This window comes from Diadema setosum, chromosome 15 (assembly GCF_964275005.1).
Source record: "Diadema setosum chromosome 15, eeDiaSeto1, whole genome shotgun sequence".
NCBI lineage: Eukaryota > Metazoa > Echinodermata > Echinoidea > Diadematoida > Diadematidae > Diadema > Diadema setosum.
In genome coordinates, this window is record NC_092699.1 from 6,173,343 (window position 1) to 6,187,993 (window position 14,651).

General features: G+C 38.3%; 1 protein-coding gene across 1 annotated transcript; it reads left to right on the top strand.

Annotated features, from left to right (window-relative positions):
• The first annotated feature begins 312 nt into the window (after nucleotides 1-312).
• LOC140239256 (tubulin beta chain-like) lies at nucleotides 313-5,443 on the top strand. The gene is made up of 3 exons (XM_072319132.1): nucleotides 313-369; nucleotides 3,770-4,105; nucleotides 4,499-5,443. Exons 1-3 carry the CDS (start codon nucleotides 313-315, stop codon nucleotides 5,441-5,443), a joined length of 1,338 nt encoding a protein of 445 aa, XP_072175233.1.
• Nucleotides 5,444-14,651: the final 9,208 nt, after the last annotated feature.

Below are 14,651 nucleotides of genomic sequence, written 5' to 3' on the forward strand. Positions count from 1 at the left end.
TTAGACAAACCGATGTAACTTTTCAGTGGATACTTATTTAGTCCACAGAGTTCAGAGATAAACACGTCGAGCCAACTTAGCAGGTGGAACTTTTGAGAGAATCCCTGATGACGACATGTCATAGACAGGACATTACATAGGATGACGGTTGGGATTTAGGAGGCGGTTTGTATTGCAACTTGCCAGTTTGAGTTTAGTTCCGTCTTGCACCAGTGCTGGAGAGGCTGTGCTAGTCTGCACGAAAGGAAGAGACTTCGCCTTTGTACTTGTTTCCTTCTTGCGATAGAGCGAAACATCGACAGCAAAAGAAAAATGAGGGAAATCGTCCATATTCAGGCTGGTCAGTGTGGTAACCAGATTGGAGCCAAGGTAATGTGCTTGCCCTCTTGTAGTGATGTCCGAACATAGATTTTTCTGAATGTTTGACATTTTAGAATATAAATCGTTGCACCAACCTCACAAATTATAAGAATAAATTTGTTATTTGAAACTTTATCTCTTTTCTTAAATTAGGAAAAGCATTTCAATTCAAATTATAGTGCAAATCAGAATAATGATGGGTAGGGGCGCCAAATGACGTTAATGTGGTTTGTAAGGGTAGCTCACGTTGCTTCCAATATGTGGTGATTCCCATTAGTTAAAGTGCATGGCAGAACTGTGAAGACAAGTCATAAAGTCATATCATACTGCCATTGTTAAGCAGAGTAGTAACCTTTCCATTTACTTTCTAATTAAAAAAAAAAACAAAAACATTGTATGGAACCATTACAATTATGCTCAGTTTAGGGGAAGGTGCAATTCCATGTTTTGTGTTAAGCAAATAAGTAATTGAGCAATGATGGACAGATGATAATGATCATTTACAGAGTCTTGTTTTAGATACTCTTTTGCTGGTAGATCCAATTGATCTGCAATATATATAATTATATCTGCAATGTCATATGCAGCTTGCAGATCATTTGGATCTACCAGCAAAAGAGTATCCAAAACCAGATTCTGCAAGGTATATATATATATATATATCTATATATATATGAAGAGTTTGTTTGCAAAAACCGATATGTCCATATTTGCGAAATGGAGATATTTGCGATTAAAGGTCAAGAAAAATAAAGAAAATAATAAGATTTTTTTTGCTTCTTTTGACCATAAATTCAAAAATGTACCTTTATATGTATTGACCAATACATCATTTAAAAGGTATTATTTTGTACATTATGACAGAGACCGTAACTCAAAATCTTCAAAAATGGACTTATCGGTTTTTGCAAACAAACTCTTCATATACATATATATATATATATATATATATATATATATATATATGGCAGAACATTTATAAGATATTTATGGCTCATCTAACCAAATATATATTATATATATTCATGTATTCTTGTAGACATAAACTGTTGGCCGGGATACATGTAGTATAACTCAACATAAGAAAAAGCGTATATGCTTTGCATACTTCCTGTTAAGCCCATCCCCCCCCCCCCCCGCCTATCCATTGGGGAGCTATCCGTAAGTGCACGAGGTGATGCGCCACCACTGATCTCTATGGATAGGTACAGCCCCTATACACAGAGATTAGTGGGCGCCATTGAGGAACATCTGGGTCCCGTTGCTACAGAAAGTCGAGTTTCTAGCAACGGGGTCGTGGACTTGTCGATTTTTAAAGGGGATGGCTAGCAACTGATCAGTGGAAATCAGTGGGAATGCTGGGGGATGATTGTCAACGGGTCGTTAATGGTCACCCCGTCACTGTACAGGCATGCTAACCTGGAAACATTAAACTGCACATTACTTGAATATAGGACCATTCTGAAGTAAATAATTTTCACACAATAGATTTAATGTACTCTAAATGAATCCCACAAGGATTGGAACAATCATACCCCAGCATTCCCACTGATTCCCACTGATCAGTTACTAGCCATCCCCTTTAAGTATTTAGTGTTTAAAATCAATGCGGGGCGTGTCATGAGTGCCAGGTCGGGGCCAAGTTCACCGGTGTTCCGCTTTTAATAATCCAGACATTACTTTGACAGGGAGGTGTCTCAGCTCCCAGGCCTGCTCAGGAAGATGATTTGTCTCAATCGGTCCCAGTATACATGACCCGAGTTCGATTGCCGAGTCCAAATCTGAGGAATGCTGTGCGTAATACCATCCCCTGGAGGTCCCGCGTGCGAGAAAGATTCACAATTCATGCATGCAAAAGATCCCCCGTCATTCAAAGAACAGGGCGTATTTCTAACCTGGTGAAGCGCTCTGCCTCGCGTTCAACTGAACCCCATGGAAAACCAACTGGTACAGCTATATAAGGGCCATTCAATCATCTTTTCAGATGGAAAATGAAACTCATAAACAAACAAATGAGCATGACTGACGATTTACAAGTTTGTTTGTTTTTATACCGGTAGCATAAAAGGAAATGTGATAGTGATGTCCCAAAGTGAAATAACATTTGATAATCCTCAAATTTAGAAAAGAGAAATAAAGGTGCTTCCCATCGAACCTCCGGAGATATAACGATAATTAATGTGTCATTTTGGGATTGAAGAATCTTAGAAAAAACGAACGCCTTTTGTCGGATTAACGAACCTTTGCGATGCGGAACTGTCGTGACTGTAACCATCATTTTTTGTCCAAGGTCACTCGATAACACCCCGTATTAACATAGAATTACATGAACGACATGGGAGGGGGCAGGAGAGAAGATTGAGGAGTAGAGAGGGGGCAATCGATATTCAGGTAATAACAACAATCAATAATGGTGAAGGGTTAGGCTACCTTTAAAGGTTAATCTTCAAGATTACTGTATCAACAGGAGACGATTATGTAAGTTCGATCACCATCATGATTTTTGTCTCCCAAGGACCAGTGTGTAGATGAGGGTGGGGGAGGAGAACAAACATCGACAAAATAATGATAGAACTCCTATACCAGACAGGTCCACGTGGAAGCGCCCTTCTACGCACAAATTAAGTTTGTGATATTCCTTAACACTATCACAAACTCTCTAAAAGGGTAACGGCAAAGTGGCAGGGTCCTCTGGTGGAGCAGTGCCAACAGGGAAGAAGCTACCCTAGATAAAGAAAACCATTATTATTATCTTCTTTAAAGGAGGAGTTATACAGAAATGCGTATTCACTAATAACAAGAAAATATGGTGTGTTTTTTTACTATTCTGTCAAAGAGATGTGAGTAGCGGACAATAATACTTTATCGGACTTCCGTCTACGACATTATGGCTGATAATTATCAAAGTGAAATTAATTTGAACATTTGCGTTCAATAACGTTTTGTAGGATTGTTTTTCATTGCAACATGTGCTGTTTACTTCTGTATCTTTGTACTCATAAACTACATAGTTATCTTAAACGCAGAGATGCTTCCTTTCAAGCAAGAATTTTAGACATGGGGGGTGAGGGAGATTTCGACAGGCGAGAGAAAGTCTTCCCCATAGTGTTTGTTTAAAATGTACCAAAAAAAATCAAACCATGATGGGGAAAATAGATACACGAGATATGGCAACCGTTTGAACTAAATTTTGTAGAAAACTGGACATTAGTGCACGGTAAAAACTGCGCCATTGAGATGTTCCCTCGATCAATCTACTTAGTACAATCATTTGTTTCTCTCTCTCTCTTTCAAGGAACAAAGATCGGAGTCCACTTTTCTACTTAGCACTAATATTGATGAAGCCCGGTATCAACTTGTGTTTCAGTTCTGTTCTATCTAAATACTGGAGTTCTTCTTATCCTACCAGTTCTGGGAGGTGATCTGTGACGAGCATGGCATCGATCCGACCGGAACCTACCATGGCGATTCCGACCTTCAGCTAGAACGTATCAACGTCTACTACAATGAGGCCACTGGAGGCAAGTACGTCCCAAGGGCGGTGCTCGTCGACCTCGAGCCCGGCACCATGGACTCGGTCCGATCGGGGCCCTTCGGTCAGATCTTCAGACCGGACAACTTCGTCTTCGGCCAGAGCGGAGCCGGGAACAACTTTGCCAAGGGACACTACACGGAGGGAGCCGAACTGGTCGACGCCGTGCTCGATGTCGTCAGGAAGGAATCAGAAAGCTGCGACTGCCTTCAGGTGATGATTTCTGCTGTAATTTGGTCAGACTCGACCAGGCTCTATAAGGAAATAAGTAAGCGAGGAGAACTGCGTGACAGCTTCCAAAGTGATAATGAAAATCCCAGATTTTGAACATGTAATGCATCTCCATTGTCCATAAAAGTGTGATATATTCAATTCCTGTCAATTGGTAGGTTTCACTGTCACAATGGGCTGTTCTCATTGTCATGCATGCACTATATGGCTATCTTATAATCGTTTGCATAGGCTATAGGTCATATTCATCACTTCAAGAATGGCAGTAACGGAAAAAAAAGTATAGACGTAATTGAAGTCGCCTTCACTATTCATGAAGATGAATCTGTCATGAGGTTAGGTATAATACTGACTTTCATCTTGCTGCTTTCACAGGGTTTCCAGCTAACTCATTCTCTTGGAGGTGGTACTGGTTCCGGTATGGGCACACTCCTGATCAGCAAAGTCCGAGAGGAATACCCAGATCGCATGATGACCGCGTACAGCGTGGTGCCGTCTCCAAAGGTTTCGGACACTGTGGTGGAACCTTACAATGCCACGTTGTCAGTGCATCAGTTGGTCGAGAACACTGACGAGACATTTTGTATTGACAACGAAGCCCTCTACGACATCTGCTTCAGGACCCTCAAGCTCACCACACCAACCTACGGTGACTTGAATCATCTGGTGTCTGCTACCATGAGTGGTGTTACCACCTGCCTCCGGTTCCCTGGACAGCTCAACGCAGATCTCCGCAAGCTGGCAGTCAACATGGTTCCCTTCCCCCGTCTCCATTTCTTCATCCCAGGCTTCACTCCTCTAACCAGCCGTGGTAGCCAACAGTACCGCGCCCTCACCGTTCCAGAGCTAACAGCGCAGATGTTCGACGCTAAGAACATGATGGCAGCCTGTGATCCCCGTCATGGCCGCTACCTCACCGTAGCCGCTATGTTCCGTGGTCGTATGTCCATGAAGGAAGTCGATGAGCAGATGCTCAACGTCCAGAACAAAAATAGCAGCTACTTCGTCGAGTGGATCCCCAACAACGTCAAGACTGCGGTCTGTGACATCCCACCACGTGGTCTCAAGATGTCAGCCACCTTCATCGGCAACAGCACCGCCATCCAGGAACTCTTCAAGCGAGTCTCGGAGCAGTTCACCTCCATGTTCCGGCGGAAAGCTTTCCTCCACTGGTACACTGGCGAGGGCATGGACGAGATGGAGTTCACTGAGGCTGAGAGCAACATGAACGATTTGGTGTCCGAGTACCAGCAGTACCAGGACGCCACCGCCGAGGAAGAAGGGGAATTCGACGAGGAGGAAGAAGATGAAGAGGTTTAAACTGGCGCTCGATTATTGCTTCGCTTATTGGATTTGTAAATTGTGTAAATGCAAACTGATTATACTTTCTAAACAGAGTACCGAAAGAGACGCACCGACTTGCTTAAAGCTACTTGTTTTAACATCTACCTGCTTCCATAAATCAAGAGATGACAGCAAACGCTAAAGTGACGGAGCCATCTCCCTCCCTCCGCCTCTCCCGTCAAAAAAAAAAAAGAAAGAAAGAAGAATATGTTCTAAATGTTAGCTATTTATTACTATTTGTCAATACATTTTCATCTCAAAAGAGAGACAAAAATACGTATGGAATTATACTTATGTGCGTAATAGAGAAATGCGTCTGTACCTAAATAACAGATTACTACAATTGTGCAAGCTTGTTTGACTCTGCACGTGAAGTTGGGTGGGACCATGTTCCCAAATAAAAACGTCAATGGCTGTTAAATAATTGAGTTCCATTTAAAGAAAATAATTGATATCTCCATGAAATGAATAAAAATGTCACCGTATACCGTTACCATGTCTCATGTCCTTTTTTCTGACTCTGTATTTGAATGGAGCATAAGGACACTGTACAAGAGTGGTTCATTGAATTTGTGACTTTTCTCAATTCTGCGTTTCGTCGTATGATCGGAATGAAGAAGAGACACAACTGCCTTTCCTTATCCTTCATGGGAACTGTGGTTCGTAACTTTGAAGTACAATACGAATCATACCTTCCCCTTGAGAGTGCGTTGTCACATTGTGTGTGTGTGTGTGTGTGTGTGTGTTGTGTGTGTGTTGTGTGTGTATGTGTATGAACGGATTGATTTATATTTTCCCCATAACATTTCTCATTTTTTTTGTAACTCAAACAACGACATCAAATATAAAAGTTGTATTTACGCCACTACGCCAAAATTAGAAGCCTTGCTTGTCATCGAATGCACACACACACACACACACACACACACACACAAGTATTAATACAGGTGATTTATCCAGAGCACCAAGTTATACAGAGATCAAAATGTGAAGACTTAGCCACATATTATCAAATCATATTTGAAAATTACGTATTGCAAGTATTTTTCCCCACTGAATTTATACTAGACAGGGATAAGTAAATTTAGGACATGTAAGATAATTGCCATCTGAAGCCTGTGTCATATTGTATATAATATATAAAATTTTAAAAAATCGTTCATTGAATGCGCATATATTTTTGGCAATGATTATTCAACTTCGTCTCAACTTGTTAGCTTATTCTGAATATTCAATTTCTCATATAAGCAAACAAGTTCACAATAGCAGTATTAGAATTGAATCTGTAAGGAGTCCATTAAAAATTGCATTGAAAAAGTACATTACTTCCCTTGTATTTTAAATTCGAAGTTAACAATATCCATACGTGAATCACACATAACGGAGAATAGATATGTAAAATGAAGATCACGAAAACAATATGCTGATCATAATGAAAATAAAGATGGAAAATGAAAATTGTAAACACAATTTGGTGATCATGATTAAAATTTGGCAAAAAGATGTAAGTGAAAGATCACAACTAGAAATGTCACTATCTAATGGCGACTGGTATGCATCTGCCATAATGCATGGTTCTCCTGATAGGTCTCCAGTACCTCTTGACAATGTGTGCTGACAGTTTAACTTAACTGGTAAAATAATAAAATGACAGGTTTATCGCAAATGTGTTGAAAGTTCACTTTCCTTAAACTAGATTTAATTGAATGAACGGCTATAATTATTGTCTACGAAAGCAGGTATTTGGGGATTAGAGGATTTTTACTTGACTATTGACCCTTTTATAGGTTTATGCATTGAACTTTTTTTCAGGGTATGGAGAAAAACGTGTAATTTCAGTATTAAATTGTAAAATAATAGCATTTTAACCTGGCCTTTGACCTTTGACCCCATGACCCTAAACTTCCCTAGAGAATCACCGTGGGGTAGAAGATGCATAGATATGTACTGAGTTTCAAGATGATAACCTTGAGACACTTTCGAGATATGGAGGAAGAAGTAAAATTTAGCATTTTCACTTGACCCTTGACAAGAAACTTCCCACAGAATCTTTATTGCGTAATACATGTTTATAATTATGTGACCGTGCGCCACAAAACAAACAAAAAGTTGAACCCCTTGATTTTAAGTGAGGACTCAAAAAAAAGTGTAATGGTTCAACCAAATCAATCTTGAGGTTTTTCATATTTTCTGAAAGAAGGGTCTAGGGCAATTACCCCCAGGGCAATTACCCCGCACCCTTCCCCTGGCCCTAATCCTAATCCTAATCCTAATCCTGAACCTAATCCTATCCCTATTTAAACTCAAACTCCTAACCCTAACCATAACCCTAACCCTAACCCTAATCCTAACCCTAACCCTAATCTTTACTCTAAGCTAATACCACTAACCAGTATTTAGCCGGGGGGTAATTGCCCTTTGGGGGTAATTGCCCGGATACGCTTCAGAGCCTCTTTTCTCGGTTCACACTTTGCCAGAGTGTGTATTTTCTTCCCAGTATTTAGGTAGGTTAAGGGAGTCCATTTAAATTGAGTTATACATCATTTTAAAGCTTAGAGTCTGCTCTTTCAGGATCTACCCTTAACTAAAAGTTCATATCTGGCGACTTTTTGTTTGTTTTGTGGTGCAGGGTCACATATCAAGCTTCAACAAAAATGCTGGACGCATTTCATAAATTTGAGGGAAATAGTAAAATTTTCAGGAGTGTACCTTGACCTTTGACTCATGACCTCCAAATTCCCAAGATAATCATTGCCAGTCTGTATACATGCATAAGTATTATTAAAGTTCCATGAAAATAACTGGAATCATTTGCGAGATACATGGTGAAAAAAGTATGTTTTTACACTTTCACTTGACCTTTGACCTTTCACCTCCTGACCCGAAACTCACTTTGGAGAATCTTTATTTGGTACATGTAGTACTTGTATACATCAAGTTTCGAGAAAATACCTTCAGGCTTTGCATAGATATGGGGGAAATAGTGACATTTTGAGCAATGATCTTGACCTTTCGACCTTTAGCCTTCAGCATGTGCACCCAAAGTTGGTAGGCACAACTTCGCCCACTCATACATATACACGCCAAGTTTCATTAGGATACCTAGAACTTTTTTTTTTAGTTACGCTGTCCACAAAATTGATTACGGACGGAAGGACGGACAGACGGACAGACGGACAACCCGAGAACGTAATGCCTTCGTGACGGAGGCATAAAAACGAAGTGATGGTCATGATGTAAAGGATTTATATTGAAGCTCACAACATTGAGCGAAGCAAAAATGTTCAGATTAAAAGCAAAACGATGATTATGATCATAAAATTAAACACAGAAAGTGAAAGTCATGTTCACTGATTAAATAGACGAAATCAATTTTGTTTATGAAGGGTGAGTACAGCGAAATTGAAAGATCAGTAGTGAAAATCAATCACTCAAAGACGAAATTGAAAGTGCTTTGAAGTGTTTAGCCAGCCCATCCCACTAATTCAAATTAATTGCGCAAATTCGGAAATTCATGTCCAAACACGAAGTTGAATGCTTACATCCGAATATTAACTTTGTGACCATTGATTTGGGTGCCTAAAAACGAATTTGTGAGCACTTAATATGAAATCGTTTGAAAAAAGTCACTCCACAGCTCCAAACATGTGAATTTGAATGCACTTGAAATAAAAATGGATGACAATTTTACTAAATTGCAAATCCTACATCTTAGGACATACAGTCATTGTATGAAAACACTTGGTAGCACGTGTAATATAAACTCAGGTTTTTCTCCTTACCAACAAAAGTGGATTTAGCACCTTTTGGAAGAGACAGACATTCATACGAAAACACGCCCTATTAGTATTAAGTAAAAAGAAGAACATCGAATCACCAATTGGCATGCTCGCATGCAAACAACCATCCTATACAAGACCCGAAACACATTTTATGAACAAATGAGCCATGAAATGAAGCTTAAATTTCACTGAATGATCTGTTCTTTTATTTCTCACTCTCACTCCACAGCCCTCTCCGATCGAGAAGAGTTGCATCATGTCATTTTCAATAAATATAATCATCCTATTTCTTTTCATATTTTTTTTTTTTGTATTTGTGTTTGCAACACAATCATAAGTATAACATGTTACGTATCAATTACTACAGGTTTCTCAGATATAGTACATAGTCGTTAATATCGTCTGTACACTTTGCTACATACTCTGAAAAATTGTACAACATGACCAAGAATTAAGTATTACATGTTGATATAAAACGAAGGTGAAATAGTCCATTCTGCGGGGAGATATGATCACAACAAACAACGAACAGCACAGTTTTGTTCTCTCTGAATTACATAGGTCAATAGTCAACGTTTGCCTCGTATGTCTTGACATCATTTCGACTGCAGCAAATGTGAGTGTTTCTTCGGTTTTCATGTCTTATAATATGTCCTTATCTTATTTTGCTTCGTCCTTAGTTATTAACCGGTCAGTCGTCAGTGCTCCAAGCGAGTGGTGCGGTGATAAAAATCATATAAAAAAAAAAAACGTGTGCTGCCGACATTGTTTTGTGCAGTTGCTTTTAATCCTCTATATAGGCCTACTGGACGCTTCTCAATGCCCCCCCCCCCCCCTTGAAAATGAGAATCATATTGAGCGGGCATCATACTGACTATTAAACTCGTCCATATACATTTTGAGCAAAACTTATAACAAGTGATTATACATTAAATGAGATTATGGGATGAAATGTGTGGTAGCAAATTGGGGGAAAAGGGTAACGAAGACCGATCTTAAAATTGATTAGAACCTACTACTTTATTTCTTTCTTTCTTTCTTTCTTTCTTTATGTATTTATTTATTTATTTATTTACTTATTTATTTATTTATTTATTTATTTATTCATTCATTTATTCATTGATTGATTGATTTATTTATTTATTTATTTATTTATTTATTTATTTATTTATTTATTTATTTATTTATTTATTTATTTATTTATTTATCTATTTATTTATTTATTTATTTATTTATTTATTTATTTAAACCCAGAACTACAGCAGCGCACTTTGAACACTTTTCTAATTATTATGATCATGCCGCTTCGGAAAAGAATGCATCTATAAAACCCATATCTTATACAAAAGTAAACATCGCTAATAATTGGCAATGATTACAGAGTATAGCTCCACGACAAAGCACAATGATATTTGTCACGTAGTCTGGTATAGTATGACAGCGGATCAAGGATGGCCATTCTTTCCGTCCCTCCATGTTATTATGTCGAACTTGCTGATTGCAATTTTGGATGTTAAGAATAATAATGTCCCATTACTACAACATGCGCGTTATATGAAAGCAACACATGTCGCATGAGCATTGCAGATGGGGTAACTACCCACCCATCACAAAAGTCCAAAGTTTGGATCTCAGATTTTCCCTGAAAAAAAAAAAAAAAAATCTCGAGACATGATCGTGGGTAAATTCGACACACTGTTGCTCACTTTTGCATAATATGTTGTGAAACCGAGTATAACGTAAACAGAAAGCGTATAAACTTCTGTTGCTCTTACACTTTTTAGACAGTTACTACTGTTCCCACTTGGAGGGAAAAAGTAATGATTTTGAAGCTCATATCTGAAGTAAATTACGTGGATGAGTAAACGTTGCTAATGCAATATAACAAGCCTCGCGTTGACTTCGTCTCACTACCCAACATTAACTCCTCTTGGCATGATTATTATTTCAAACGCTAGACATTAGAGTGAAAGAAATATATCGATTGAGATACCTACGCTATGATATTGATGTTTTATTCATTTCAATGAAAGAACAGTTTGACCAGAAAGGTTCTTTGCTTTTTCTACGAGGTACAATGGTTCAGGGGGAAAACTTTTTACACGCTCCGTCCAGCTGCATTTGAAATTAAATGAAAATAACTCGAATTACCATTAAGAAGGAGGAGAAGGGTGATCTAGATAATCTACAGGTACTCATCCTTCCATAATTTTATGCAAACATAAATATTTCCTACATTAATTGATAGAAGACACTACAATGGCTAGAAATACCCACACTACACTGTATGTACAAATGACTTTGTGATCGGCGCTCCACGCCAACCTCGCAGAATATATACTCCACTAGTCCTGAACAATATAAAAGTCATATAAAAACAGCACACATCAACAGTATACTTAATTCTCTCATAGGCAAGCGAACCATAAAAGTACATAATACAATTCGAGTACTTCGTATGTAGCTTCTCCGCAGAGTTAACGACACGTACTGATAATAACATACCTGGTAAAATCAAAATACTCTACATGCACAGACTTATAACGTTATGAAGTTCTTTCTAGGACTTTTTCTAGGTGCCTCTAAGGTTCAGAAAGTTAAAAAAAAAAAGTGAATATATGTCTTTACGATGGGGCCAATCACCATAGTAATGGTGATAGATACACGCTAAAGATGAAAAAAAAAAAGATCATCATCATCATCATGGTGGTGATAAAACAAAGTTTGGAGGCAAGATATAGAAATCTAGAGCTCATTTTGTGGCATTACAACCGTTGCTATATCGTGACACGCTCCTAGATACTCCTCCGCGGTGTAGGTCCTACATACCAGAGGCGGGTGTTGGTTACCTTGTGCGTCAATGAATGAATTCTTTACGTTACAGGAGGAAAAATGTTACAGAGGTAGAATTTTCCAATAGCCAGTAACACCAAAAGCCATCCACAACTTGTTGAAAGAAGTGTTCCCAAAACATACAATAAATTGATATGACTGATCTACTGATCACGAGGAATAACCTAAATGTGAAATATGCACAGATGTACTATTATGAAGGTTTATTTTTGTTTCCTTCAAGCAACACGCCACTCCTGTTATCAGATTGACCTTGACAAGACAGGAAACGTCAAAAAGAATTAATTTTTAAAAGCTCCATAATCATATAATAACCAGAATATCAAAAAGACATTCGGTTGAAGCCTAGGCATGATTTAAAAGAATGATGATTTCAGTTTCAGATTGGTCAAAGTGAAAATGCCATCGTCTACAGACCCTCCAACTTGTGTGTCTGTAAAGTGTTACAAAATCTTGCTTTTATGACAATGATCAGAAACTACAACTGCCTATCTTTCAGCTCTACAACAATTTGATGCAAAACACACAATTTCTTCTTCTTGACTTTGAATTAATGCAGCACAGGGTCACCAATGAAGATCTGTGTGCAAAAGCGAACTGAAGACTCGTGTGGGCAAGTAATTGCAACCTCATTTAATTTGCATAAAATATACGTTAGTGATCGTTACCAGTAATGTCTGGTGAGACACAAAACTATGCAATGCCATACATTTCTTATTTTACATACAATTTCATGAAACTTCAACCATTCTTTATTATCATCGGTGCGTTTTCTGTGTCTTATCAAAGTCAAACTAAACAGGGTGTGACGTAGCACTTGACAGAAAGCATTACTGGAAGATACCTAGGTAGAAGAAAATAATATAATTTGGAGATCACTTTGTTCCCGACTATTACTATGATTTCTACTTCTAGTACTGGCTGCAGGTGAAGAGGTTCGGCTGAAATTCTAAAGGATACTACCTTGTATATGAGCCTCGAAAACTCGTATGAGCGGAAGCATGATGAATGTCCAAATTCAACTCTAGCAAATCTTGCCACACTCACCTTATACATTCAAGATTCCAAATCCAGCTTACAGGAAAAAAAAATGATCACAGAAACTATTTTTGGCTGAAATAACAGAAGCACACATACTGCAGAAGAAAAAATAAATAAAACTCAGAAGCAAATTTCACATCTACCATTGGCTATGTGCACAATTAGCCAGTGTCTTCACCTATTAAAACTGAAGCACTTTGTATGAAAATTCATATGAGCAACTCAGTTAAACGTAGCGCTCACATGGCTAGCATTTGCTTCCCCTGAATTTACCTACAGGGATAATGAAATGTTTTACCACGGCAAAGTTAATTAACTTTTAACATGTCGGTCATGGAACAACCAACATTTGGTAGAATACACAGTTAAAAAGAAATCATTGATATTACTCCATCACAACAAATGGCAAAATCAAAATTTTGGAAACACTCGGCAACAGATTGTATTGTCTCAGTGTACACCATCTGTGTCCATTACGATTCACTACTAACACCAGAGCCTCGGTGTCTATTCACGAAAACAACATCCGTTGTCCGGGACCTCCCCATTCACAAAAATATCTGTATGCAAAAATAACAGCTTATGCAGTATAAAGCGACCCATCTCCCCTCGGTGCAGCTTTGCTTCAACTATCTTAACTGTAACATATTTCACCCATCACTCCCTGGCAAGATACCGAAAGGGTAAAAAAATACATAATATTTCCCATCCCACAAATATACGATGGCGTAATAATGGGTAAGATACGAAAAAAAGGGGGAATCAGTGTCCAATACAGCGAGCTAAAGTGAGTAAAACAATGCACCAAGAGTGTCTTTGCACCGAACTTAAACCAGGTTCTGGTGGTCTTCGGTACAAATTGTGAGCTACAATCATTGAGTGAATAATAGTTTATCCCTTTGCTTTTTCCTTTCTCTCTTTCTTTGTTCTTTGGTTTCCCTAATCCCTTATCGATTGTATTTGTTATTTATTATTTACTTATTTATTTACCTACTTACTTATTTATTTATTCATGTATTTATTCATTCATTTATTTATTCATTTATTTACTTATTTATCTATTTAATTATTTCAGTTGCACACACTCATCATAGACCCTTGGCAGGCAGGTGGTGTTTTATATCTGAACCAGTTTATAAAGAGAGAGAAAAAAATCCTTGTGACCCACTGAATCCTACAGCACTAGGATGCACTGCTTCTACCAAATGAGGCAAAGGGTTAACATAATAGAGCGAGCACAAGTACACGTACATGTTTCATTTCTTTTTATCCACCATTTGACTGCACACATTGCATACCTTAACTCTTCTTTAAATTTCTTACACGGCTGCTACATGGCTGACCCATGGCAAAATGTGGAAATAATTGATGAAGTATGATTTCTTTCCATCAAAAGCTTTCTATATGATGGCTACATGGTTTAAAACTGGAGGTTTAGGCAGATGAATGAGTATGATAACATCACTGTCAATGTCTGGTGAGAAGGAGCAAAAAATAGAATCTTACAC

Coding starts and splice junctions, on each gene's coding strand:
- LOC140239256 (XM_072319132.1), top strand. CDS start 313: ATGAGGGAAATCGTCCATATTCAGGCTGGTCAGTGTGGTAACCAGATT. Junction 370..3,769: donor GTAACCAGATTGGAGCCAAG/GTAATGTGCTTG, acceptor TTATCCTACCAG/TTCTGGGAGGTGATCTGTGA. Junction 4,106..4,498: donor AAAGCTGCGACTGCCTTCAG/GTGATGATTTCT, acceptor CTGCTTTCACAG/GGTTTCCAGCTAACTCATTC.